Source organism: Pavona decussata, unplaced genomic scaffold, assembly GCF_977016875.1.
Source record: "Pavona decussata unplaced genomic scaffold, jaPavDecu1.1 SCAFFOLD_40, whole genome shotgun sequence".
Lineage (NCBI taxonomy): Eukaryota > Metazoa > Cnidaria > Anthozoa > Scleractinia > Agariciidae > Pavona > Pavona decussata.
Genome location: NW_028145462.1, coordinates 357146 through 385064, shown reverse-complemented (window position 1 = coordinate 385064; position 27919 = coordinate 357146). Strand labels below are relative to the sequence as shown.

Sequence of the window (27919 nt, the reverse complement as noted above, 5' to 3'; positions counted from 1 at the left end):
AAATGTTCAAAAATAATTCAAGTATTTTTAAATTTGGAAGAATCTTGATTAAAATACTGAGAAGGATATGGAAAATCCGACTTCTTCAAAACAGACGGTGTTCACCTGTTTTCCTGTTTCAAGTAAGTGATTGTTAAAAGCTGTTTTCATTGGCTGTGTCCTAGAGATAAATTTGCTTTTTGAAAGGTGTTTTGCATATGGGTGTCACACTAAAAGGTTTTGCGCTCATTTTTGCATATCAGGAATCAAAACAATCCCGCAGTCTTGCAAGATTCGAGCTGCATGCAGAAGGTGCGCTGACTGTTAAAAATCTTCAAACCGCTTCACAGAACAACAGAGCTTTGCTTTAAAACAACGACAAAATGGCTTTTCAGTGGAAGGTAGAACGCACAAAAGATCCAATGGTAAATTTATTCCATCGTTCTTTTTTTTAAGCGTAATTTCTTGTATGTGATCTTGTACGGAGGTTTTGTATGGGACCAAATTTAAAATTTTCGACGTTAGCGTTTGTTTTTAGGCAAAAACAAAAGGTGAACGAAGGGTCATGAAACAAGCTTGACACTCGTGTAGAAACTCTTTCGAATTAACTCTAGCTGGGTATAGACGGCGTTGGTTTTGTTTTAGCTCACTGCGATAAATTTAAAATATTGAGCGTTAAGCTAAGCCGAGCCTACCGCATAATTTTCCAGCTGCTTTGGTGCGAAACTGCTGCGGTTTTTCATTTCTTGTCCAATTTAGTGCAGACCAAAAATACTTCTTTTCACACTTTTTTTCAAATTCCAAATTTTCAGACAAGACAGACAAATGTGTCCTTTGATTCAAACCCCGTATTCTGGACAAGATAAATGGGAAGACCCCGGGCCCCTTGATTAAGGACTGGTTTCTCCAAAACAAATGGCGAATAAAAAATAATCCGGCGATATAACGAATAATTTTATTTTCTAAGTAATTGATCTCTATGCGACGTACTTTAAATAACATGCATACGAGAAGTCTTTGGAAATTGTGGAAAGATCAACAAATGCTCTATGGTCAATAGGTCTTTTACAGGTGAGAGGTTGAGTGGTCACGTGACCTGTCAATCAAAAGAAGAGGCACTAGAAATGAATAGAGTACCTCAGCTCCTCCTACTGAGTTTCTCAAAGCTAGATAAAGTTGTCAACCTTTGATTACTGCATGGTCTTGATTTAGAAATTAACTTTCGACGAATCCTATATAGCGACTGCAGTCAGTCGCCATATGCCTCCTCAAGCCTTGTAGTGTCTTCATCAAACATTGAAAATTTGCCATCCTTCTGGCCTTTTCATTTAACCGCCAAACATCAACTTCTAGCACCTCTACTGCTGATTGACACATCACCTTACGACCAGCTGATCAATTTAACTCCGTTCCCAGGATCCTGGCGAACCTAGGACAAGGCTGGCCTTTTTAGTTTCCTAATACTCTCTTACGAAAGGCGCAAACCTTCTGCGTCAAGTGCAAAAGAGGAGAGATGTACGTTTCATTTTCGTCTTGGAGTCGCCAAGCTTCGACCAGCAATTAATTGTTTACATTTCTCGCCATGTGTACCAATCAAAACCGTAAATTTACTGGTTGTAATATTTACTGTTTTTCGGTGCCTCCTGCTACAACTAAGCAACAACAAGCCAAGAAAAAGCACATCTATCGCCCCCTATGGTATATTCATCAATTTTAGGTACCCCCTCCCCTTCTCAGCTTCTCTTATATCTTAGCTGAGCATGGTCCAGTCGTAATAAAGATTAAAACAATGCGCAGCGTAGTTAATTAATGAGAAATTAAAGATTATAAAATCGACGCTGTTAAAAGAGTTTCAACCGACGTTTCGGCAACGCTGCCTTCTTCAGGGTACAAAACTATACCGTCGAGTATATGGTCCAGTCGTGTCTGGCTTTTGCGAATGACCTGGGGAAAGCTTGGGGCTAGCACGCGAGAAGCGCGCGCGTATCAGAGTGCTTCGTGCGGTCCACTAGCATCCTGCACAGACGTGCGTTCCGGTTTACGACTGTTAGATATTCCCCGGGAAATATGTGATAAGGGTGGAATATCACCGGTTATTCGTTATCCAGTAATTTGTCGAAACAAACTGCAGCTCCTGCCCATAAGAGTGTCGATTTGATTTTAAAGGAAACTCCAGCATCGATGATATCGAGTCTTTGGTATCGCAAGAGCCCTTTACACGGCTCTTGGTATCGTTTTGTGACGATCCCACCAAAAGGTGTGCACTGGACCTAGCGGTCAGCTCTCTTTAGAAAAAAACGAAAATAAACAACAAAAAAAAACGAAAACAAACTGGACATCAGCTGAACATAAAACACTGCTCTATTTTATCAATATTATACCAAGAAAGAAGACCGCCAAGAGATCCTCTCTCTAGAATCTACTAAATGCAACATCTGAACGTCGAACGTCCAACCACCCCCCCCCCCCCCCCCACCCAAAAAAAAAAAAAAAAAAAAAACGTTCTTTTGAGTAATTTGGAAGAATACGGAGATTTATTTGATAATATCATGGATGACAAATTACTCCTTAATTTTGCTTAGGTAACGTTTCTAATATCTCAGTTCCAAGTCAAAAACTCACGATTGTGATCGTAATTTGTCACCCATGAGATTAAGAGGTGATCAAATGGTATACTCGTAAAATTAAGAAATAATTTAACTTGCCTTTTGACAAAACACGCGTGAAATTATTTCCTAATAATATTTCACTTACCTACATAGTTTTGTAGGCGGGAATATGTAGATAGGGAGCCGCCAAAAAAAAGAAGCACACTGCCACGAAACTTCGAATTATTTCCTGTCAAATAAACCTCCCACGTAATATCTTCTCCCTAAAACTTGATAATATTCTATACAACTTCTAATTCAATCGTTCCCTTAATGTATTTCATAACACATTATGAAACATTTACACAGCTTTGTCTTTAACAAAGCAATTTGTTCATCTAATTGCTTTACAAAATACACTATTCTGATTCTGTTTCTTTGATGTAACAGCACTGTTTGCTTAATATTTGGGCATTTGTTGTGAGGTTTAAAAATTCTGCCAGAACTGCGAAGAAATAAGGTGTGTATACCTGCTGCGTTTACTAGTCTCGTAACAACATTGATGGTGCAATTTCATGATGATGCCGAAAAGTTGGTTTGACTCATTACATTTTTGTTTTTTGGTGGGCAAGAACTTTGCCGCCCTTTCATTGTTCCTTTATTCTTTTCATCAAGCAAATATTAAGTGTTTCTTTTGTTTAAAAGACTAAAAAGTCAAATATGACAGGCCACCTTGGAACAAAACACATTTAACACACCATTGTTAGCACAGAACTTCTTCCCTTCATATTCTTGGCGCAGAGCTTATCTTTTCACCATTTGACGAAATTGGGCATTCAACATGGTCGGAGCGGAGACCGGATATTTTACTCTTGTATGCTTGGTAATAATTTCGTGCTCCGTTCCTGGAGTTTCGCCACTTAAACCCACGAACCAGGTTAGTACTGACATCAAGTAGCAAGTAGCTGATTAGTTAATTAAATGGAGCTTTGTTTTAAATTGTGGTATAGAAGCGAGTAGTGCGGAACGCACATGGATTATTTTTTCGTTTCAAAACCGTATAAAATCCTTAAAATCTGCTGTCAAGATATATTAAACCCACATTCGTGTTAATTTTCTGGAGTTGTGATCGGCGTTTTACCATAATTTTCAGTTGAAATTCAATAATCATTTAATTGTCCTTCAATTAAAAAAGGGAGTTAGATTACGTTGCTGTGTATCGATGTGTACATCAATTAATGGCCATGCACAGCTAGACCCGTCTTCGTCAGTCCAGACCATTTTTCTCTGTCATTGCATATTTATGAACAGAAAAAACACTCAACCATCATAATTGGTTTTTTTAAACCAGAACGTACAACAGACAAAAAGAAATTAGCAACACTGATTTGTTTAAATCCGTAACTTGCTTTAATTTCTTGTTCCATGAAAAAAAAGAGGATACCAAGCTTGAATGATATACCTGCATTTTGCCGTCTTTTTGGCTTTGTCTCTTTGCAGTTTTGTTTTTTCAGTTTAGTGAAAGCGAAAAGTAAAAGAACGACAATTAATATCAAATCCCTGCAATACTTATCAGAATCTTATTTACTTGAAAAGCCAAACAGTGCGCATTACGGTAATTAAACCTTAACAGTTAGTAACGGATCAGAATTGGCTAGACTGCGCTCAGTCAGGTAGCCGATCCATATGATCCTATCTTACACTGGCAACGATTAAATCGCGATCACAAATTCGCGATTTTCCTTTCTTTTAATCAGTTGGTTGCAACAAGCCAATCCAACATTGCAACCCAAACGCGAGGGTGGATTGTGATTTGGAAAAATCTGGATTCAGTTTAATAGGAAGATGGATTGGCAAAAAAAGAAAAACATCCACTAGCATAAATCCAGCTCAGCCTCTTGTTCTTTGTAGTATAACTCAATGAGAGCAAATTTTTTTTCTATTCTCATGAGTGACTCATTTAGTTCTCCGTTTCGATCCACGCGCGCGAAACGTGTACCGAGATCTCAATTGCATGAACAAAATTACGGGCATGGAGTTATACGACATTTTGTTATTAATAGGAAAACATAACTACAGGTAATAAATTAATATCAACATCCTTTCCATTCATTTATACAGTTGTTTTCTTATCTTCTTTTGAAGAAACTAAGTCTGATATAATCTCTCTTTTTTCACAAAGTGTTTCATAACAAAAGGAACATCTTTATGCTTCCTTCCTAGTCTTTTAATACAACTCTAAGCCAGTACATGAATAATAGGAATGTACTTATATGGAACACTTAAGCGGATATGCCTCGAGCTTGACACGAGGAGTTAAAAATATCAACCAAAAAATATGACTTGCTTTCATGACTAATGATTGTTGTTTTACTTGGTGCGACTCAGAAACTTTAAATTGCTCCATGTTTTACATCCCCTGTTTTTGCGATTTGTAATTTTCTCCATTGTCTGGCGTCTCATTTACGGAGCCAAGCTATTTTTTATTTAATTTTTTGTTTTACCAAACAGCTGCTAAAACCAATTCCGCCGAGAAAAGGATTCTGAAATTAGATGCTGTCTGTGTAGACAGTATTAAATTCGATCTATCGTACATGCAAAATCGCCAAAGTCAGTACAGGGGGGGAAACTAGCCATTTTTTTTTAAGCTGTATATAGCTAATATGACTAGCTTATAAAAATGTAGTGCAAGCCCTTTATTGGAATATTTTCCCTTTAGATTTGGCGCAATTTTTTTGGCAAAAATACAGTATTCATATAGCTTCATATCACTGTTTATTTTGCCATTATAAGACATTTGACACTTAAAACAAAACAAAAAGCAGCTGCAGAAATATTGTTTCGTTTCCCGCAATTGTTTCGCGAGGTGGGCATTCGCCCAGCAATCTGTTCAGTGAATACTCAACTTTTAGAACCGCAGTATACGTAGCTTGTTGATCTCAAGAATAAAGTACATGCGGTCCCAACATACTATAAGCAGGGTTTCTTTTTTAAAAATACACTTTTTGTTTTCTCTTTATTCAATTTTATCTAAAATTAAGCTCGTTGCGTTGATGTAAAAAAGATCTAGACAAAATGATACTAGGATTGTAAATTTGAACCAAACACAAGGAAAAACAGTAAACAACACAGATCAAGGATGCTATTGGGCGAAAAAAAGTCAACAAAAGGAGTGTACGTGCTGTCATTGCGTTCGTTTGTAAATTTTGGTTTGTTTATAAGCTTTAAATTTTTCGAGCCAAAGAGGGATTTTGCAGGTGTAGTTTTCTACAAGGCGTTCGTTGATATTCCAGACTAAACCCATTGTTCTGTTGACACGCATCACTCAATCTGATTAGCATTTCAAAGGTTTACCGGTGCATTGAACTAAGTTCCTGGGTTATAAGCACAAGCTGAGAGGGTAGAGCGGTGTTCTTCGCTTTGCTTCGGCCATGGCGACCCAAACAACACAGCAAAAACCAGACAATCCCAGCGAAAAGCAAGCAAACCCCGAGGGAGAAGCGACGGCCGCTCCGCAGGATGAACAGAAGCAACCAGCGAAGAAAACCGAGCTCGCGATTTTGAACTTTGTGTTGAAATATCTGAAGCTTGTCGGGGGAGCGCTTTTGATTTGGTTCATGGGGTGGCTAGGACTAAGTTATGTCTGGATCATTTGCGGGTTTTTCATCTACGTTTTATGGCGAATGAATCAAGATGAGCGTAAAACTAGAAGAGATGCTTTCAGGGAAGCCACGGAAAACGAACAACAAGTCGTCGAAGCTCGCATGGAAGACCTTCCATCTTGGGTAAGCTGCTGCCTCTTATAGACTTCTTAAATTTTTTTTGTTCTCAGAATACACTTCTAAGAACCAAGCAAACATTTAACTTAACTGTGAAAATGCTTATTCCTCTGTTGGAACGATTGATGTAATTTCTGAAAACTTTTACATACTTCGTTGTCATAGACTCGTTTGTAAACGACCGTAGCTTGTCCGACACGTTTTCTCTTGTCTGTAATCGTCGTAAATTTTTCATGTTAACCTCTATGCTTTACAAACAAACTTGAAAAAGTCGTTTGTCCAGTAATTTACTTGAAGATGTTATCAAAAACCAACTGTTGTGTGCTTGGTACACGCTAAATGCAATGTACCACGTCAGTTTTACTCCACACAAATTTGTTGCTCCGGATAGTTCCAAGGCGTGGCTTACATGTCTGCTCGAACATTCGTTCAGAATTTTTCTTTAAGCTGGAATTCAGCAAAACCATTAGAGTATCCCTTCTACAGCAGGGTTTGATGCCAGAGATTCCGTTAAAAACAATTGATATTCAGGAGATAATGAACCAATACTTGTGAAACAGTCACTAATAGACTTGCAAACACAAACATTATAATAGAGCTCTTAGGGCGGGCAAGCTTCCAGATGATGATCTCATGGATTGTAGAAAGTATCTTCAAATTTAAACTACAACGAGGCGGAAACACAGACCGAGCTTGGATACTGCAAGTTTTATGAGCTTTATAAAAAAAAGGGATTAAGTTTCACACGTGCAATGGCTTGTTGGCAAAGTTCAAACCATAAAATATTTAATTGTGGAGATAGCCACGATGCAGATCGACATTTTAATTATTATTTGCTGTACGTGCCAAATGTCTATAAATGTGTTTTTACAGAGAATCTTCGTGCATAATATTGAAAGCTTCAAATTTGACAGGTTATGATGATCACACTGATAGAAAGTTGAATAATTATTTTCTAAATTTTTCTGAATCTCCCTGTATGCAAGTGTAGCATCTCCAATCTTGTTCATCTATGTTATGATAGAATTATAATATTTATTTAGTTGTTACTAAGAGATGGGTTCAGACATTCATTTGGAAAAAAATATATTGTTGCACGTGTTAACATTTTAAATTGACTAATACTCAGGGCTTTATCCTAAAGACATTGCAACTGCATTAAATGAGCATTGAGTCTGGAAACACACTTAGTAATTACTGGAATCGCCTTCCCTAAATTTTATGGCATTTTGCTTAGCTTTATGCTGTTATTATTTTCGGTGAGACTTGTTAGCTGATTGCATATAGCTGTTTTATCATCTGGAAACAGCTGATATTTAGCATTTTAAATTGAGGTTTTACTTTGTAAACACACCACAAGAAGACAACTGGTTGTTGTATTGCCTTTGGATATCGTGTACCTTTTCCGCAAGAAATTATTGGAAATTGCTTATCTGATGATGAAAGTCACGTCTATCATAAAATATAAAAAAAGTAAATGATAAATAGATAAAATTTTTTGTTAAAACAAATTCTCCCAACCTGTACCATAGGAAATATATTGAGAACAGTTAGGAGAATACACATTTTGATATTCGGCTTAAATGGTTAATATTATTACTTGGTCAAACAAGCAGCCATGGGAAGAAAGAAAAGAATTACTGTGAAAGATCAATTCCTTGACTTTTAGGCAATTTCTACAAACTGTATTTATAAGTTGAACAATTTGAGGACAAGTAAGGCAAATTTGGAATTTGATGTTTGGGCGCAAAAGGGGCCCCCCGTTCCCTACACCTAGAGACATACAGTAGAATCTATCTTTTAGACTAAGAAAAGAATCTACTTTTTTGTCAAATTATGAAAAATTTCTTGGAGGGCTTCTGAAAAAAAATTTAATATTTTTTGTTTGACTAACCTTATTATTTTCCAAGATGGAAAACAAATGTTAAACTAGGCAACCAAACAAAGAAAGTGAAAATACAGTAGCATTGAACAGCTGGTCCTTGATATAGTCTGCCATTATCTATGTCAACAGCTAACTTTGGGGTTTCTTACTGTCATGACATCATTGACAAGAATGGAAAATTTAAAATGAATAAATTAACTTAGTGGAACGGTGAAGTGAGAAGGACAGGTAAATACATTGCTCTTGGCTGCATTGGTGACAAGAGGTTGGGGGTGAGAGGGTGGTGAGAAATATGTTATTTTTTCAGCGTTCCTCCCTCTGCTCCCTTATTGCTATGTGACCAGAATATAAACTTGTATTGATCTCCCATTAGACCAGTGTTTGGTTTTATCAACAAAGTTGATAACTAAAGGTAATTTAGCCACCATAAAGAGATTCGAGTGCTGACATTTATTCCTTCATCATCTAAAGAATAGAATCTACTTTTACTCAGTGAAAAGTTTTCTGTCTGAATTGGATAATTCCCTCTGACTAAGGGCTAACGCTTGAAATGTCAGCGCTCGAATCTCTTTACAGTGACCAAATTACCTTATCAACTCTGTTGATAAAATAAAACATTTGTTTCCACTTATCCCACCATGAAGCACAACAGTATCTTTAGAAACCAACCCCCTTTTCCCGTAATGTAGACCAGACGGCTCGCAGGATACTAAGATGACATTTTATTCCCACAACTAACACATTAGGCATCACTGATCAACCATATTTATCACTAAGTAAGTAAGTGTAAAATATGGTTGATTGCTAGTTCCTAATGCTTTCTTACTATCTTGTAATACAATGCCTAACAAGACCTGTCAAGACCTACAGAAATTTAACACGGTTAGATATTGCCTGATAAGCCTTGCTCTTGATGGGCTTGTCTAGATTCATAACACATCACATGATAAGCCAATATGGAATGCCTAATTTGTCATTAAATTCGTGAAAATTCAAATTACTGTCTTGAACTGCTAAGTGCCTTCCCTTTAAGATGGTGCAGCATAAAAAGAAATGATATAATCTAGTTTGCAACTGATGAAATGTTTTTATTATTCTATTTCAGGTTTTCTTTCCTGATGTGGAGAGAGCAGAATGGCTCAACAAGGTAAAATTGAGAATTATTTTTAATATATAGCGAGAGTGGGAAATAATTATATGTACATGCATATAGCAAGGTCAATAACTTGTCCAAGCAATGCAGTGGACATTTTGTTGACCATATAAATTAAATCTGATTTCTCTTGTTTGAAAGTTTTGTGGAGCCAAGAATGCAATTAAACTTCCTCAAGACTGTTCCTTTCAAGAATTGAGTTGATTTCTTTCCTCTCGTTGTTGTAGAATCATTTTGTAGCTTTAAGACCATTTTAACAAAAGAGCTCAAAAATTCCATGGCACTTTCCCTTTAATTTTTACTTCCCCACTCCTCCAAACTCTAGCTTTTGATCGCAGATCATAGCTTATTTCCCAGTGTTGTTTTATTTTTTCTAATTCATAACAATGTTTTTCACTCAGTGCTTTATTTTTTTTTCCATATTTCCATCTCAGATGCTGGTCCAACTGTGGCCGTACATCAATGATATGGTCATCAAGATTTTGAAGGAGAATGTGGAACCAGAGATTCAGAAGAATGTGCCAGGTTTTCTCAGCTCCATTCACTTTGCAGAAATCTCTCTTGGTCAAGTGGTAAGCACATTCTTTCACTGTTTTGTATTCACTTGACTGATGTGTCATTTTCACAAACTTGTATATGTTGTTGTTTAATATAAATATACCACAAATCCTCTATTAAGCAACCCCCTCCCCCCCCTCCCCCAACCTCACTCTAATAAGCTCCCTTGTTTAGAGGAAGAAAGTTTTTAAGCCCCCATCTCTTTCAAGTTTCCACACCCCCACCTCCCCTCCCCCCTTTTCTTTCACAACCATTTGAATTAATAGAAAAAAAATGGGATGGTTTATTCATATGCTGGAAGTTTGGAACACCAATGACCCTAGCAATCTGCCCTCTATGATGATGTTTAAAAGAAAGTTCAAGTGTATGCAATGTATGTTATTTCCGAAAAAAAATATTGGACTTGGTAACAGTGAAAACCAATAACGTAAATTACCGATTTCAGTAAAAAAAGTTCTTTTGTTTTAATAAAATGATAGCCCCCTCGTATTGGTGGCATCAAGACGTACAGTCACAATGTAGATCGCAATGAGATTATCATGGATATTGACCTGATGTAAGTATGTGCTCTGTGAATTTTTATGTACTGCATGTGTTTTCTTTGTTTTTGTTACAAAACTGCTCAGGCAGTGGAATTAACAGTTACCCGTTGGTACATGAACATTGCTAGCTTTTCCATTGCTATGTAGTCTTTCATTTTGATTCTGTTGAAGAAATCCTAAAGTGACCATTCAATTGAAAAATACTGTGTATTGCTGTTTGAAGTTTATTAGTTATTTAACCAATTCTATTTTTAATTTGTGTTTTACTCTCTCTAGTTATGCAGGTGACTCAGACTTTGAGCTGTCAGTCAAGGGTGTCTCTGTTGGCATTGAAGATCTCCAGGTAGAGTACTCCGTTGTTACTTGTTGCAATTTGTGTCAAATCGTTGAGAGCTCTTTCCTGTGAATATTGTCAGTTGTACTCTTATAATTTCAAATACCTTGTATCTTTTTTGCTGTGTACAGGTTCGTGGGACCATGCGTGTGATCTTGCGGCCCCTCATCCCCGCTGCTCCCCTTGTGGGTGGAGTTTCTGTCTTCTTCCTTAACAGACCTGTAAGTTGACCTCCGAGTTGTTAGAAATTTAAAACCGTCATGGAAGTATTTAATAATAATTGTGCTTCTCTGAGGAAGGGATAAGAAGAAGCGGAAGCTGGGTAGACTCTTGTTAGGATGGATAGCTTACAGCTCATTCTGTATTCTTTCGCGTGCCTCCAAGGGGCCCACAAGACCAAAAGCAAAGAAGTTAGGAGGCCAAACATGTGAAGTGTTTAGGTACTGCTGCAAAAAAATTAGGCACCCAGAGCATTTTCTTGGCTGCCCCAGGCTATTGGGCTCCTGTTAGGAGGCAGCCTTGACCTCATATTTGTACCTAAGGCTGCAGTCAGGCCCGTCTTTGGTCAAATCACAGTGGGCAACATTGTACAAAAGGATGGGTTGAAATCTACCTTTGATAGGTTGCGTCACAGTTCAATGTTATTAATAGTAGACTAGTCTAAATTCAGGCAACACTAACAAGCTGGTGTTAAATGTTGTTATTCATTTACAGTGGTTTATCAGATTATCCTTTTCAACATTTTTTTTTCACTTTTTTTCCAGGACATAGACTTTGACTTAACAAATATGGCAAATATTCTTGATATCCCTGGTCTAAGGTATGTCTTCTGTTTCTCTTTAAGAAGGAGGATTTCACCTAGAATGTTGCATTGAAAAGAAAATTTCTACTTGCTGCAAATAGTTGTTTCTGGTGAAAAACAGACTGAGGCAAAGTTGTGAATATAGAAAACATCAATTTGAAAATAGCCAAACAGTAAAAAAAGAAACAACAATGTACTATAATATTTGTGCTATTTTTTAATACATTGGAGGCACTAAGTTTACATTTCATGGGATTCAGTAAAATAGCCAAATGAATACACTGTAAATTTGAATTCAGCTTTGTAAGGCTATGTTTCTTTGACCAACATGTGTTTGTAATTGAAATGGTTTCAATTTGTTTTCAGTGACATTATCCGTGGAGTGATCGACGATGTTGTAGCTGGATTTGTGGTTCTTCCTAACAGAATCACTGTTCCTCTGACCAACATTGACCCATATGAACTGAAATACCCAATGCCTGATGTAAGTGTCTGTATTTAACGATGTGGTACAGGGCAATACTATTAGGTTTCTTTTATGTCACTGGACCAGTACTTGTCAGATTTTGGTCATTCAAAACGGTGAAATTAAAGGTGGTATCTCCTTTTGCTTCTGCGCTTACAGGTGTATGTTCTTCGCATCTTGGGATGGTCCAGGAACCTCTAATTTCTTTAGGAAGATGCCTACTGATTCTAAGATATTTTTAGTTATTTATATATCATAATTTGCAAAGGTTTCCCATCGCACAAATACAAGTGTAGTGCAGGTGTTGAGTTAAATTTTTTTTTTTAATTTTGTGTGGTTTGTGACTGTGGGAAAAGAAGATCTTAGCAAGGTCTTTTGAATTCAAGTCATTTGGCTTACAACCTACATGTAGTATTAGTGTGGGATGGTTGACAATAAGGGTAAGTTTTATGCCCACGTGTTACCGTTCAGTTGTCCTTGATTGGAAACGTAAAAACATTTCCATTAATTTCATTTTGAACATGCTGTTTCAGGGTGTACTTCGAATTGAAGTTCTGGAAGCCAAAGATTTAGTCAAGAAAGACATTGGCGTGTTCAAGAAGGGTTCATCAGACCCATACGTTATACTCCGAGGTATGTTTTTCCTAGGAAATTCAAAATAATAGCTGCCATCGTAATACCGAGTTTAGATGCAGTGGTCTACTAGTTAGCGCATGATTTCTTTTGATCAGCAAATTGGTGACCATTTCAGTCTTTTCTCTCCTTTAATGTTGTATTCTTAAACAAGAAACTTTACTCCGCATCACCTCTTTCTGCTCAGCAGTATAGAATGGATACATGTACCACTAAATTGTTGGAAAAGTCTACCAATTGAAAATATTAAGGAGGCAGGTATTGGTTCATACATTACATCCTGCCATGAATGAACATTCAGACAGATTGGTAGTAAACAAAAATTTATAATGGTGCATTATTTATCTTGTCAGTTTACTTCAATATTCAATAATTTTCATTGCATTGCTAGTTGGAGCTAAAACATTCAGAACAAAGACAAAGGACAGCACTTTGAACCCAGTGTGGAATGAAGTCTTTGAGGTACAATAAAAATGACATTCAATAGTATTTGTCTGTTATTTTATTATATGTATTTGTTGTGGTTCAAATTTATCCTTGGTTTAAATGTCATCTTCCTCAATTGTTCTTGGATGTGGTATGATAATGCATTTGATACAATGAAAAATAAAATTTTAAGCCAAGGATAAAATTGAACCACAACATATACATTTGTCTTAGGGAATTGTTTGTTTCAATGAAGATCACAGACAAAACCAGATCCATCTGAAGTAACCTGAAATGTAAATTCAAGCACATTTTTGTTTCACATCCCTTGGCTTCCCACCCATCCACTTCCCTTCCTCTTCGCTTTGTAAGTAACAAAGATAAGTTACTTCTATTATTTGAATTGTTAATACATTTTTGTTATGCAGGCTTTTGTGGACAACTCTCATGGTCAGAAGATCAAGATTGCTATGTTTGATGAGGATAAGGCTTCTGATGATGAAAGCCTTGGAACGTAAGTTATGGATAACATGTAAGGGGATTTGGAGGGGCAAGGGTGTACAGTTAGTATAGTTGTATGGTTTCAATGTAAAACCAAATTTAAAGGGGAGGTATCATGGGGTTTTGATATCTTTTGTTAAAAATGATGAAATAAGACCTTCAATCACCTACCAAATAATTCTAAAATGACGAGAGGAACGAAATTAACTCAATTCTTGAAAGAAACAACTTGTTATCTGTTCTAGCGCATTTTGGAAACAAAAATGCGAGAACTTGAAAAACATTAGCCTAATATTTTGCAAGTTTCAATCCAAACCGGCCTACTCTGTCTCTGGCCAGAGGCACTAATTGACAGTTTTATTGCACTGGGGTGATAATTTTTAACAAACTTGACAATTATTTCGTTGTTTCTGCTGACAGTCAAACATTTTTGGGTTTTGAAATGATAGCAAATTTTCGTGATACTTCCCCTTCAAGTCATCTGGTAAAATACAAGAGAATTAAGTAACACCACAAACCATTACCTAAAGTAGGATTTAAGAGTCATGGTTTTAATATTATTGGAAGTGTGTCTGAAAATCATGGAAAAAAGTTCACCATTTCTGAGGGTTGTACCTAATTGCATGCCAAGTGTACTTGAATGTATCCAAAATGTTTTTGTCATATTGTTCCATTACAATTTTTATTGGTTGTGGTTTGTTGCAAATGACTCTTCTGGCTAGGGAAAAGTGTGTGGTGAGACGTAACCCCTTGGTCACCTGTGCATTTAATAAATTAATGTGATTTTTTTATGTTTTGTACTTAATGGCAACTATATTTTTTTACATCCCCAGAGTTGAAGCTGACATTGCTACCATTGTCCAACAAGGCAACGTTGATCTAGTATGTTTTGATTTCTTGTATAAATTATAATATACTTTCTTTTTCTTTTTGTTGCATATTTTCAATTAATATTGATGGTCACTGACAGTGTGTTAATCTCAATGTGTTTTTTTTTTATGTTTGAACACTATGTAGTAAACAACTGAATGTTTCTTTTCTTTGTTACATTGCAGTGGCTCCCACTTGAGAATGTTGAAAGTGGTCAGATCAACTTAAGGTGCACTTGGTTCTCATTAACTGACAAACCTGAGGATCTGTCACCGGTAAGTACACAATTGTACTATATTACGTTTGGAGGTACATTTAAATCATTTTTCTTCTTCAACAGAAACTATAACTTCTCATTACCCTTTGTACACATTTCTATGAACTGTTACTTTTGAGAATATTGGTTGAACATCAAGATACACTGTCAATCTCCAAGTTGCTGCTGTGTCATGTTTATTTGTTTATTTCACAGGCTGAACAAGCCGTCCAGGGTGACGAGATGTTAGCAACAGCTGCTTTGTTTGTGAAGCTTGACTCCGCCAAAAATCTTCCAGTAAGTATTTAATTTAATAAAAGTGCAATTATAAATGGCACAATTAACAGTTATGTCGTTCAGTAGATTCTATCTGGGCATCTGATAGATATAATGTTGTTAATTTGTTTGTTTTCTATGATAATTTTCAGGTTACAAATGCTGCCCGTGGCACAACAAGTGCATTCTGCAAGCTTACTGTTGGAAATGTTACTTTCCAGAGCAAGGTATTTTCTATTGTCATCTCGATGTGGTGCAGATACTATCATGTAGCCTATGATACTGTTTTAGCATTCCGTCTTGCTGCCTTATGTACATGTACACCTGTAGGTTAGTCTACAGGTGGTTTGTTGCTGCTTTGTAATACATCCTTCCAGAACATTTCCCTCCAAATGTGACATTCAGTTTTCCGAACATCTCATGAGTCTCATTTGTTCTCATGGCTGACAACTTAGAACCATGTGGAGCTGGGTGCCACTTCTATTGAGACAGACGAGAATGGCCATCATTCACTCAACACACATGTAAACATCTACTGATCTGTAGACAGAAGTCAGATGTGCTTACAAACGTTGAGGTTTCACTAATTTATTGTTTTATGCACTTCAGACCATTCAAGATTCCGTCAGCCCTGTGTGGGAGGAACCTTTCCGTTTCCTCATCCATGATCCAAGATACCAAGAGCTGGATATTGAGGTGAGTCCTATAACTTTCAGGAACAGAATCATGGAGTAAATATTAAATTCCAGAACTTTCAGTTTAACATACAGATGCTTCCCCAAACTAGTAATTTTATTAAAAGAACTTTTAGGGGGTGGACCTGGTTGTACGTGCAAATTATCACATCGCATGAATTCCAACACTATCTATACTTGTGTGTGTTTTGTGTAATACTAATGGACCTAAACACATCATAACTCTAACAGATCATTGACAGCCAAAAGGAGAAGACCATTGGCAAGCTGGAATTCCCGCTGACGCAACTGCTCAAAAGTGAGAATATGACAATAGAACAACCCTTTCCCCTCAAGGACTCTGGACATAACAGTTCTCTCACCTGCAAGTTTATACTGAAGGTAAAAATAATATTATTTAGGTGTGCATATTTAAAATCATATGAATGCAGGCCTTCGTAAATTTGAGCATAGTTGTAAAAATGGTTCTGATTACTGGAATACATGTCCACAATTTTCACACATTTAGCATTACATTGACAGTGTTCAGGTAGAGAAATGTGAGGGTGTAAGGTGTACTTGGATGGTGGTGGTATTGCAACATGAGAAAAAAAAACAGAATGGTTTTGACATAATATTTTGAACCATGATATCTGACATTTCGCGCTGGTAAACAAGATTCAAGGTACATGCAATTGTCAGTAGCATGTTGTAAATCTTAAATTAAAAGGAATTTGTTGCAGTACAGTTCTGTGTAATTATGCCTTATTGGTACAATGTTGTAGTAAAGAATAACACTGTAAAGGCTGGCACACTTAAAGGGAAAAGTCCTCAGGTCTAGTTGCCTGCCGGAACTAGTCCCATGGACTCGTCCTTGTGTGAACTACCCACTTTTATCAAAAAAAAATTTATCTAGTCCCTGTGACTTGTCCTAGAGTCACTTTACTAGTATGAAGTAAAGGGACAAGTTCCTAGGACTTTGCCTCAAAAAAGTATGCTTGTCCCTTGTGAAGTTTTTATGGAGGGCGTTGTCCCTGGGACTAGTCCTGAGGCAGCTCTCAGGAACTTGTTCCCTTTTGTTTGCCGACCGTAAATGATGTGACCTTTTCAGTACTTGGAGTGAGCTGTTGTTGTTGGGCTTGTTTCACAGGCCTTGTTCACACGAGATGATGACACCTCAGATGAGGAAGAGGATGACACTGAGTCACCTGATATGATTGCCGCAGATGAACTGCAGTCTGGCGGCGTGAGCGAAATACCAAGCAGCAAGCAAAGGTGACTCACCATTTAAGAGTACCATAAATATAATATCACCACATCCACGAAAACCCTCACTTGGCACTGAGATAAGAAATCTGGAAAGAAGTTTTTGTTATAGCTAGGATTGTAACATGACAAGATGGCACATTTTCTGCAAATTCCTGTAATCACTTCTGTCACAAACTGGTGCAGACAGTATTCTTGCTTAATGCTTGTCCATCCTGCTGCTTTTGATCTTCTGATTAACCACCCAACAATGATTTAAAAGATCTTAACATGTTTAACTTGCTTTCTATTTGAAAGTGGTATTAACCCTTCCCTTTTGTATTAAAGATTATAAAAAATATTTCCTTGAAAATTACACCAAACAGTCTTTAGCCAGTGATGTCATAATCAAATTAATTCCATGTTAAAAAAAAAAACAAAAACAAAGTGTACCTGGCCACTCCTTATCATTAAATTCTTTCAAGGATAAAATGGTAATTTGTATTGTATATCAGCACATATGCACCTACTGGGTACAGTAGTTGTAAGATGTCTCAACTTAAAATATTAAATCCTGACCATGATGTCAGCTAACTGAGAACATTTTTCTGTAAAGTATTTTAATTAATAAATCATTTGTTGTGAATAGTCAGTGAATTGTATTTAATTTGTACCAATTTAAAGTTAATGAACTATCTCATCTCTTTTTCACTGACAGCTCTTTCATCCGCAAATTTTAATTCTTATTTAAAATTAAATTGTTTTGTAAATTTATTGACAGTAATAACCATGCATGCATATAGTTAAAAACTAAATGAACTTGCAGACTTTGTGTAAACCAACTTAAACTGTACTCATCATCAATTTATGTTACACTTAAAATAAATTAATAATGAGTTAAATTAAAAAGCAAATTAAGTTAATCAGTAGACACTGATACCTGATGAACAACTATTAAAATAATAATCATTATGTAAAGGTGTATTAAAATTAAAAAGTCATTCCTGCACATTTGGCACAATAGATTTAATAACATCACGTAATGGTTTGGTGGATAATTAATTAACACAAAATTGTTACTGTAACAATAAAACCACATGTGTCATTTGTAAAACTAAGCCCAAGGCTTGTACTAACTGGGCTAATTTTCTCCTAATAGATAATAACCAACAGCATCCTGACTGCTCTTGCTATACTAACCTATCCTTTAACTCCTTCTCTTCTGCCTGCATGCCGCAACCCTCAAAGTCTTGCTTCAGATAACGGTCGCCTAAAACGCTGCATTTTTTTCTGCTTTTGTTTGGCTCCTAGCGAGGAAAGCACGGTGAGACGAAGAAAACCGGCTCAGAAGATTCAAAGGTGGGAATGAGTTGATTAGCCATGAACCTGCGTTAAGGTTCCTTTTCAGACAATGTTTAAGCCTGCGTGCAGACGTCTCGTATTTCTTCCTACGTCGAAAAACGGAAGACGCCTGCACACAGGCTAACAATGTTTCTGTTTTTGTTTGTTTGTTTTTTTGGAGGAGAGGGAGAGGGTTAAGCTATAAGACATATTTTTGCCTTCCAAACGTTTGGTCGAGAAATAATTTGTAGTGTACATCAGTAGTGGTTCAAACATTGCTTTTTAGTAAATAAATACCTTTTTGATTATGATGCTTTAATGCAAGTGGTAGAAGGTGTGTGTAGCCTAAGATCTCAATATACATTTGCAGTAAAAGAAAATATGGTTAGCGGTTACATGAAGCTGACAGCATGTAGTACAAGGCTGTCCTTTAATAAATATTGTTCTCTGCATACAACCTGCATACATGTATGAACCTCTCTGTTTTTACACTCTTAGCCTTCTAGCTTACAGTAATATGATCAATGACTTGGGTAGCTTTTTTGTTTTGTGTACTCTGTCAGAACAGTATTCATTTGTTTTTGTATAAACAGGACAGTATCTGGTGACATCAGACTCACCACGCGATATAACAAACAGGGAAGCAAGCTGGAGGTCATGGTACACCAAGCAAGGTTGGTGACAGAAAGAAATATATGACAAAATTTCTGAAGTTTATTATTGATAGTGTTTACATAATAGGAAAGGTTGTGAACCATGTTAGTGGAGAAATTCTCAAATATGATGACAAACTGAAAAGATCCAAATCAACAGAACTAGTATCGTACAGTTGTAGTTAGTACTTAACTGAAAGGTGCTGAAGTCAAAAGTGACATAATCACAGTTTCTATTACTTGTGTCAAGTTTTTAATCCGTGGGGAAAGCAATAAAGCCATCATTATTTATCCATTCTACCCATTCTACACTTCCTGTTTCAAGTCTACAAAACCAATTTTCCAAGTTGATGGGCAGGAATTTTGTTGCTTCTTCATTCTTTAAAAATCTTGAGCATGCCTTGCGTAAATTACAGTACGATGCGCCTTACCGTGGCCACCCAACAAACTTTTTTTACAAGTTAGCCAATCAGGATATCTTCCTCCTTGTTCATAAAATACAAAACGACATGTTTTCAATAAATTATTCGTTGTTGCGTCACTTGCCTGTTGGACCTTGCAAGGAGGCATGACCGTTAATCAAATTCACGTATCCTGAGTAAAAAGTTTGTTGGGTGGTTACGGTGAGGCGCGTCACACTGTAAATCAAGTGGAGAAGATCATGATTTTACTTCATTTATACAGTTAACTAGTTAAAATTAACCAGTTTTATATTCTTCCTTCACAGGAACTTGTTGGCCTGTGACTCAGATGGTCTATCTGACCCGTATGTGCGAGCCTATCTTCTTCCTGACAAATCTCGCAGTGGCCGCAGACGAAGTGATGTCAAGAAAAACACACTGGAGCCAGTTTTTGATGAAACGTAATGAGCATTGTTAATTTACAGTATAGAAATTTCGTTGGCTATTGCCTTTTGGAAGAAGTGCATGAGAAGGTCCTAAGTAACTTCCTTGATTTCCTGACTTGAGTTTTAAATTTACATGTAATTTTGAGTTGAGTTTATGTCATTATTGAATGATGTATTGTGCGGTTACTAGTTTTCCTTTGGGTAATAATCAAAACAATCCAAGTGTAAAAATTCTTGAATTGAGTTCATTTGTCACAATTAAAACATCCGCAATGTAGACGTTTAGTAACTTGGGGCTTTGTTTTTCCAACCCTCGTTAAATTTACAACTTGACTAAATGCATATCTTCCTTTATTTGGCAGCTTTCATGACAATTTTTTTTTTAATTGTTTCAGCTTTGACTGGTTTGTTCCTGAGGATCAACTCAAGGAACGCACACTAGATATCACTGTTAAGAATGATGTGTCATTCTTTTCAAAGAGCAAGACTTCCATGGGCCAGGTAATGAGAAAGATTTTTCACTTTATGAAATTAATGTGATGGTATATTTCCAGCCTGGTGAATGAATGAGAATGATGTATTATTCTAGAAAGTGACACAGGCATACTCAGAAAAAGAAATCCGAGTATGCCTGTGTCACTTTCTAGAATAATACAATCATAATTCTCGTTTTTCACTTTGTTCAAACTAAGATGATTTTGCTTTTGTCATCCCGTAGGTTCTGCTTGACCTTGGGAAAATGGATTTGTCTCAATCTGTCACTGAATGGTAAGTATTTATTATAATAGCTTATTATAAACTACTAGATAAATTGAACAAACCTTGTTGCAAAAAATTGTTTTAATTGGCAGAACAAAAACTTAACTAATTAATTTTTTATAAAAATTTTAACTACTTCTTTTGCTCCCAATGTAAGTCGTCGTTGCTGTTGTACATATATTTCGTATGGTTACTAGTTAGGATAATTTAGAATGTCAGGAACTTTATAAATTTGGCCATAATAAAAGGTGGTCAAGTCGTAGGCTGGCTATTCGTGACTGCTGAAAGTCATCAAACTCAGTAACGTTGTCTGATTAATAATTTTAATAAATGAGAGACCATGATGATTGTAGTTATGTATGCAACATATTAAGCAGCTTCAAAAAGAAAGCCTGAAAAAAAAAATGCAGGCTTGAACAGGATTCAAACCCAGTGCTCAACCAACTGAGCTACATGGATCAAGCCATCTGGGAGCTGGTCATTTTGTGGATTCATGGCCTGCACAGGTGAAGGGAGGGGATTTTTTTCAGGTTCTCTTTTTGCAACTGCTTAAAGGGGAAGTATCACGCAAATTTGATGTTATTTCAAAACCTCAGAATGTTTGTCTGCCAACAGAAACAAAAAAATAACAATAAGAATTGTCTAGTTTTGTTACAATTATTATCACCCCAGTGCATTAAAACTATCGATTAGTCCCTCTGGTCAGATACAGAGTTGGTCGGAATGGATTGAAACTTGAAAAATGTTAGGTTAACGTTTTTTCAAGTTCTTGCATTTTTGTCTCCAAAAGGCGCTAGAACAGATTACGAATTGTTCCTTTCAAGAATTGAGTTGATTCCTTTCCTCTCATTGTTCTAGAATTATCTTGTGGCTAAATGAAGGTCTTATTTCACCATTTTTTACAAGAGAGGTCAAAAACCCCATGGCATTTCCCCTTTAAGTTGCAGACGTAACTGCATTGGTCTCTCATTTAGACTTAATTCTTTCATTAGCAGAATATTTTCGGATATTTCTCTTCCATCAATAACATTCTAAGGTATTGTTTTTTTGTCTTGAATTCAACAGGTACATGCTGCGTGATGAGAAAAAGGAAGACGACTGAAGATTGAACAAATGAAGCAAACGATAACAGTTACACGGCTGAGCAACGTTAAGAGGGAAACTGCAGTTATGTAGTGGTTAAATAAAGGGGAAAATTAAATAATTCAAAAAATAAATAAAAAAAAAAAAAAAACAATTCGTGACACAGACGTGGAAAACCAAGATCAAGTTGAGTGTCTTGTTAAACTGGTCCAGTTAGTTTCCCTAAAGAAACCTTAGTTTGTGTTTACTCTGTATTTGTGTTAGTTCTATTAAATCTCCCATAAACAAGATTTCAACAAGTCGGGTCTTGATATGAACCATCATATTGATATGATATGTGGTATGGTATGGTATGTGGTGTGGTATGGTATAGTATGGTATGGTATGGCATGCTATGGTATGGTATGGTATGGCATGGCATGGTATGGTTTGCCATGGCATTGTGTAATATGGCATGATATGATATGATGTGGTATTGTATGATGTGATATACTTAATTGTCCTCACCCCCTGAGGGGCCTTCCATGAATAATGAAACAGTCACTCAGAAACAAATATTTCAAAATAGAACAAAATATGGTTAAGAATCCCAGCAAATTAATTCCAGAAATGTACCAATTGCCTGCATTAGATAAATTCCAGATTTTTTTTGTTTGTGGGAGATTTAGCTGCCAAGATTCTCTTAGCTGTTCCTGAAAATTTAGACCGAGTTGCCATAAACTATTAAATTATGCAAGTTCTTACATTTAAACTTCAAACTTACTAAACAGTAATTACTAGTCTGCACCAGTAGTGAGTAGTATTGTAACCAGAGAAAGGCCTGCCAGGGTCACAATATTTTTAATACTTAACTAATTTATAAAGTAAATAATTAAGTTAGTAGGTAAATCTGGGAGTTAAATATTCCTCCTTGCATATTTAAAAATAATTAGTTGTTGCATAGCTAAGTTTCCTCATAAACTGTTCAACAAAAACAGAGAAGTAAATGCAGTTACTTCTTAAAATTAAATTTTGTTTTTATGGCCGCAATGTGTTTCTTGTTGTGCCTGTTGTTGAGTTTCATTGGAGTTCAACGTTCTTCATTCTATCTAATTTAAAACTAAAAGAATTTGGTCCACGCTTCAAAAATGGCGGTAAAAGTTGAGTTGTACATCAATTTTAATCTTCAAGTTGTGTATGTTTGAATTATGTAGTCACTAGTGAGTTTGATTTTGTGCACTTTTGTTAATGAGGGGGAGTTGTTCCATGTCAAATGTCGGGTTGATAACAGAAATAATTAAACTGTTCATTTAATTGTCTCAATATTTGTCTACTCTCCACTGCTAATTTTTTTTAGTTGAAACATGGCATATTTGTAACTGTTTACCAAAAATTTTCAGAAATTTTAGTTGGGAATTTCCATCTGGGATAAAATATGTTCCATTGACCCCACGAAACTGTAATTTTGGTCGAGAAGCATAATTGGCACCGCTGTGAAAACCAAAGGGCTGGAACTGTTACGAAACGTGCAAGACGTGTAAATTGAACACAAATTTCGGAATATTTAGAAAGGAGCCTATTTCTACTACATGATCATGGAAATGAACGATTCTGGGAAATAAGCAAACAAAAATATCACATGCCTACAACAGGGCTCAGAAATACCACGTACAGTGAATGTTTATTGCAAAAATTACATTCCTAATTTTGTACAAAGCACTGATCAACAGTGAATTGGATTTTAGAAAACTTACATAGCCATTTTCATGCATTGTTTGTATAAAACAATCTGCAATTTATGTAATTTTGTGTTGTTATTACAACTTTGCCGGATAATATTTTTACTTTTAAATACTTGACACGAATGTCGCCATGGTTATTTGATTGGTTGAAATAATGTAACACTTTGTCACACTATGGTTCAATACAGCTGAGGAATTCGAAAGAAACAAAAGCCTCAGCAATGGTGACCCTGTCACCCTGTGTCATTGACCTTCTTCGCTGTTGATCTTTATCCATTTTTCGGTCACTCCTCTTAAAGTGTCGATCACCTCCTTTGGTTTATCACTTTTGATAACAGCACTGCCCGACACAATCATATTGGCTCCAGCCTAACACACAACAGAAAAAGAGCACAGTAAGATTATGGCAAGAATGAGTTTGGAATTCACTTGGTGCAAGACAAAATGTAGATTTAGACTTAACTTCTGATGAGGGACAAGGGGGAGGAGAGCAGTAGGGTAATGGGAAACTAACTAAAGGTAAGGGGATCTCTCTTTTAAAGAACAGACTTGAAGTCGGGTTTGGTACCAAAATACACATACAATTTGCACTCTGACACTGTCAGTCTGACAAATCAGGTCAACAAATTTGTAGTTTCTATTTGAATGCATAATAATTACCTGAGCTGCTGCCTCTATTGTGGGGATTCCAAGTCCTCCGTCCACCTCTATATCTAAAACCCTGTACTTTGTTCTGAGATGTTTAACCTTGATATAACAGAAAAAGAAACTAATTTGGAAAATTACATACACTTGTACCACTATTTAGAATAAATCAAGTGACCACAAGAAGCTCTAATTAAGACTTGTAAATACCCTTTTGGTCACAATGTATCGATAATTATTATTAAATAATTAATTTTTTTTTTTTGCATAAAGTATGGATAAAATAATTACAAGTTAGGGTGTGATAGAAAGGGTTGCGAGGTGAGCGAAAACGGACTTTGATAAAATTGTGAGCATCCATGTGCCTGTAACAAAACTAAATAAAAACTTCTTGCTACAATATTACAGTTAGTAAGGAATGTTTTCACAGATGCTTGTCTCAAAATGAGTCACTGAGATGTGGATCATGAGACAAATGATCAACTTTGCTAGCACTTTGACAATGACTGACACCTTCATCATATTTATATTTCTAAATATCTTAACATGTCCCATCTTCCTCTTTCTCGTGTTCATAAAGACGAAAACAAATCAAACCATGTATGCTGTTACCTTTGGCATCATATCTGCCATAAACTTCTGCCCACCAAATCCTGGCTCCACTGTCATGATAAGGACCATATCAACCAGGTCTACAAATGGCAATACAGACTCCACAGGTGTTTTTGGCTTCACTCCAACACCAACCTTCATTCCAGCCTTCTTTATTTGTTCAATCAATTTAAGTGGTTTATCTGATTGGAATCAAAATAAGGATATTGTTGTTAGTTATTAATTTTGCCAAGCAATCTTGCACATATTGTGTAGTCCAGAAAAAATCCATACCCACCCCAAGGAAGGTCATTGGAAACTCCCCGCTGGGGAAATACTGTATGCAGCTAAACTGGAATTTCTTGGGGGGGGGGGGGGGGTGCAAAACAAAAGAACCTTCCATGGGGGGGTATGGATATTTTCTGGAACTGAACATTATAAACACTTCTAATCAGACAAATGTTTAGAAAAATGAAGATCTACATTGTGGACTAAAGATCCTGATGATCAGAGAGTCTGAGCCTTAACCCCTTAGGAAAGCTGATAATAATGAAGCATCTACTGGTAATAACCACATCTACACTAAATTCTCATTGTAGCAACATTACTGACAACAAAATCTCAGCATGTACATTGTGGCACAAAAACAAGTTCTTGCAGCCAGTCCCCTTTGTGTAAACTGTACTATACAGGAGACTTGTTCCTCAGTGATAAAACCAAAGAATTAAGACTCTTTCCCTCTCAAGAAAAGTAAATTATGGAGAAATATAAAACATTGTGCTACCTGTTGCCTCTATGTGGAAAGTGTACTGATCAGCCCCTGCATCAGCCATGTCATCAACCCACTGGAAAACAAAGGCCAGTATTGAACTGTTATGTTACTACAAATACAAAGGACTGCAGTACATGTACTGGGTAAGAGTAAAATAATTGTAAAATGTTCCAGTTGAATTACTTGGAAGCAACCCTTTCCTGTCAACCATCTTCCTTTGGGAGGGGGTGGAAGGTTGTTCCAAGTTTGACATGGTTTGGTAAAATTAATTATAATTATAATATTTAAGTTAATTTTATTTATTTATTAACTGTCAATGGTATATAGCAAAAACTTTTAATGGAGAGTTGATGTACCTTTTCTGGATTTGCCACCATCATGTGCATATCTGAACAACAAAAAACAACACATCTCTGAGTCATTCTCAAAACAACATAACATATATTACACATGTTATAGGTGAGCTTTCTAGCTCTGAGGTGCTGCTTGACTAAATAGAGGATAGATTGATTGAATTAATGATTGATTGATCAATCAATTGATTGATTGATTGATTGTCATTCAGCAGGCTTAAATCTACACCATTACCTTTCTTCAATACTTGTGCCCCCCCCCCTCCCCCCCTGGGCCGACCCCCGGGAATTAGGATGTTTTGAAAATAAACTGGCAAATGCCCACCGCCGGGACAAAATAGTTGTTCAAATGCCCCGGGGTGGTGGCTCAAACATGTCAAAAATATTTTCTTTTCTTCGTTTCTCGTCTTACTTTCAGTAAAATCTAAGCTAATTCAGACAAAATTAAGTCCTAGCTGGGTCTTGTTTCCCGTAGTTAGTGCAAAAATAGGTCATTCTACAGCTCTAGCGTCCCATTTTATGTCCTATCTAGACGCATTCAATAAGAAACTTACTGTATTTGCCATTGAATTTGTCATTAAGAAAGCGACAATGCTTGGGGTGAAAAAAGTGAGATGGTCAAATGCCCCGGGGTAATTGGTTAGAAGGCTAATGCCCGACCCCCGGGATGGACAGTGTGGGAAAATGGCCCACTATTGCCCGGGGGGGGGGGGGGATGGGCACAGCTGGAATTGACTGATGCATAACCAACACAAGAACCTCGCAAGAGTCTACTATAGCTTAGTAGTTGAGCATCCAGACTAGTCAATACAAGTTTATAGGTTTGACTCCTGTTGAAAGTGTTCAGACTGTTTTTCCTAGTATACCTGTGTCACTGACTGATAGAATACATCTTTCTCAACAAAATTCCCATTCATTTAAATATCAGATAAGGACCTGCAGCCCCTCTACTTCTCCCAAAAAAGAAACCTCTTTACACCACTGAAACCCCAAGGCTCCAACATCCCCCTCCCCTATACACATACACACCCACCCCACCCATGCCAGACCCCTACGCTTCTTCCCCACCTCTCCTAGCAACCCATAACAAAAATCTTTTGAAAGAAATGAGTGGCTACGTTTTACTTGTTATATTTAAAATATTTTCAACTAAATCAATTAGCTGTTTATTCTCTTTTTGCGTTATTATCAACAGTCGGCACTGCATATACATGTCTACGTATAAACTGGGGACTTTCCAAAAAAAAAATCGCTGTAGTTGTTGTTGTTTATACTCACCGAAAAATGCATTTGGCACCTTTTTTCTCAAGCACTTAACAAGCGGAGCTCCAAACGTCAAATTGGGTACAAAATGACTGTTGAACAGCACCGAAAATGTAAGAATATTAAAACTCAACGGAACACGAAGAGCAAAATTAATAAAGGTCTTATAAACACGTTTTGACGAGCAAAAGCAAGAAATGATCTCGTGGTCTAGTGTCACTGACCCATCCATCACATCCAGATGCAGATAGTCTGCCCCGCACTCCAGTAATTTATTGCATTCATCCGCCAAGCAGGACAGATCAGCGTTTAAAATCGAAGGACCGATCATACACTTACAGCAACCACTGGAAGCCATGTTGGATTCAGGTAAATACGTGGTGTAAGCAATCTCGTACCCAGAGTCTTCAGGCTTTTTGGTCAGCGGGGCAACGCCGGGAAGACTCTGGGGACATCGAATTTTATTACCGCAGGATTTCTGCGGTAAAACAATGGAAACCGTTACGGAACAGCCAATCAAAAAAATTGAATTTTTTTGATGTCCCCAGAGTCTTCCCGGCGTTGCCCCGCTGACCAAAAAGCCTGAAGACTCTGGGTACGAGATTGTGGTGTAAGAGTCATGTAGTGCTTTCTAGGAGAAGCCGCTGCCCATGTTAAAAATACCCGGAGCAGATGGATGTGGACGAAATGCATGCCCAATCAAATCAAATTGAAGCCCACTAACGACAGAAGGTAAATTAAATGAACTTTATTTATCAGGCTTACAGTACATGTATATCACAAATTATTTGGGATCAAAAGATACAACATGCAGAATTTTGTAGAGTATTTTAAAATAATTTTGTATTTGTACAGATCGGCGAGATCGCACGATTGTCTTGAACCAAAGTGAATTGCGTACAGTAAATGTATGAATGAAATCAA

The 27919-nt window shown here is 36.7% G+C and overlaps 2 protein-coding genes across 3 annotated transcripts; one reads left to right on the top strand and one right to left on the bottom strand.

Annotated features, from left to right (window-relative positions):
- Window positions 1–245: 245 nt before the first annotated feature.
- LOC146483027 (extended synaptotagmin-2-like) lies at window positions 246–22952 on the top strand. Of its 2 annotated transcripts, none has more exons than XM_085106382.1 (24): window positions 246–404; window positions 9337–9378; window positions 9819–9956; window positions 10422–10498; window positions 10761–10827; window positions 10950–11039; window positions 11583–11638; window positions 11987–12104; window positions 12620–12719; window positions 13111–13181; window positions 13574–13659; window positions 14480–14528; window positions 14702–14791; window positions 14989–15069; window positions 15201–15275; window positions 15658–15744; window positions 15975–16124; window positions 16873–16997; window positions 18279–18326; window positions 18902–18982; window positions 19689–19823; window positions 20204–20309; window positions 20527–20576; window positions 21633–22952. In XM_085106382.1, the coding sequence occupies exons 1-24, from the start codon at window positions 363–365 to the stop codon at window positions 21667–21669; spliced, it is 2001 nt and encodes a 666-aa protein (XP_084962508.1). In that variant the 5' UTR covers window positions 246–362; the 3' UTR covers window positions 21670–22952. The 2 variants fall into 2 exon arrangements, with proteins under 2 accessions (XP_084962508.1, XP_084962507.1); XM_085106381.1 differs by lacking the exon at window positions 246–404 and adding an exon at window positions 5756–6352.
- A 339-nt stretch (window positions 22953–23291) lies between these two features.
- LOC146483026 (ribulose-phosphate 3-epimerase-like) lies at window positions 23292–27376 on the bottom strand. Its single transcript, XM_085106439.1, has 7 exons — window positions 27220–27376; window positions 27011–27087; window positions 25736–25767; window positions 25392–25452; window positions 24629–24810; window positions 24032–24118; window positions 23292–23740 (listed from the first exon to the last, which is right to left on the bottom strand). The coding sequence occupies exons 1-7, from the start codon at window positions 27351–27353 to the stop codon at window positions 23615–23617; spliced, it is 699 nt and encodes a 232-aa protein (XP_084962565.1). The 5' UTR covers window positions 27354–27376; the 3' UTR covers window positions 23292–23614.
- Window positions 27377–27919: the final 543 nt, after the last annotated feature.

Coding starts and splice junctions, on each gene's coding strand:
- LOC146483026 (XM_085106439.1), bottom strand. CDS start 27,353: ATGGCTTCCAGTGGTTGCTGTAAGTGTATGATCGGTCCTTCGATTTTA. Junction 25,768..27,010: donor GGTGCCAAATGCATTTTTCG/GTGAGTATAAAC, acceptor TTTGTTGTTCAG/ATATGCACATGATGGTGGCA. Junction 23,741..24,031: donor CAATAGAGGCAGCAGCTCAG/GTAATTATTATG, acceptor GTTGTGTGTTAG/GCTGGAGCCAATATGATTGT.
- LOC146483027 (XM_085106381.1), top strand. CDS start 5,999: ATGGCGACCCAAACAACACAGCAAAAACCAGACAATCCCAGCGAAAAG. Junction 9,957..10,421: donor AAATCTCTCTTGGTCAAGTG/GTAAGCACATTC, acceptor ATAAAATGATAG/CCCCCTCGTATTGGTGGCAT. Junction 15,745..15,974: donor ACCAAGAGCTGGATATTGAG/GTGAGTCCTATA, acceptor TAACTCTAACAG/ATCATTGACAGCCAAAAGGA.